Source organism: Myotis brandtii, unplaced genomic scaffold (genome assembly GCF_000412655.1).
Source record: "Myotis brandtii unplaced genomic scaffold, ASM41265v1 scaffold1236, whole genome shotgun sequence".
NCBI lineage: Eukaryota > Metazoa > Chordata > Mammalia > Chiroptera > Vespertilionidae > Myotis > Myotis brandtii.
The window spans coordinates 88,790-89,037 of NW_005354316.1; the positions used below are offsets into that span (position 1 = coordinate 88,790).

The 248-nt window shown below is 66.5% G+C and overlaps 1 protein-coding gene across 1 annotated transcript in view; it reads left to right on the forward strand.

Annotated features, from left to right (window-relative positions):
- The window catches only part of SHANK2 (SH3 and multiple ankyrin repeat domains 2), a 22,457-nt gene that overhangs the window by 16,772 nt on the left and 5,437 nt on the right, over positions 1-248 (forward strand). Inside the window, exon 5 of the mRNA XM_014533994.1 lies at positions 89-197. Coding sequence (XP_014389480.1) covers positions 89-197 — 109 coding nt within the window. The remainder of the gene's footprint in view (positions 1-88; positions 198-248) is intronic.

The following is a 248-nucleotide window of genomic DNA, read 5'->3' on the forward strand; positions in this document are numbered from 1 at the left end:
GGGGCCCGAGGCGCCCCGGGAGGACCTTCCCGTGGCCTCTGTCGGCGTCTCTTGTGGAGACGTTCTCGCTTTTCCTTCTCCCCCGTAGACCAACCTGCGGAAATGCATGGACTACGTTCAGCATCGCTCGGTGGAGAAGATCGTGAAGATGCTGGACCGGGGCCTGGACCCGAATTTCCACGACCTGGAGACGGGGGGTGAGTGTGGCCAGGGCTTCAGCGGGTCTCCCGGGGGCACGGGCCCGGGGC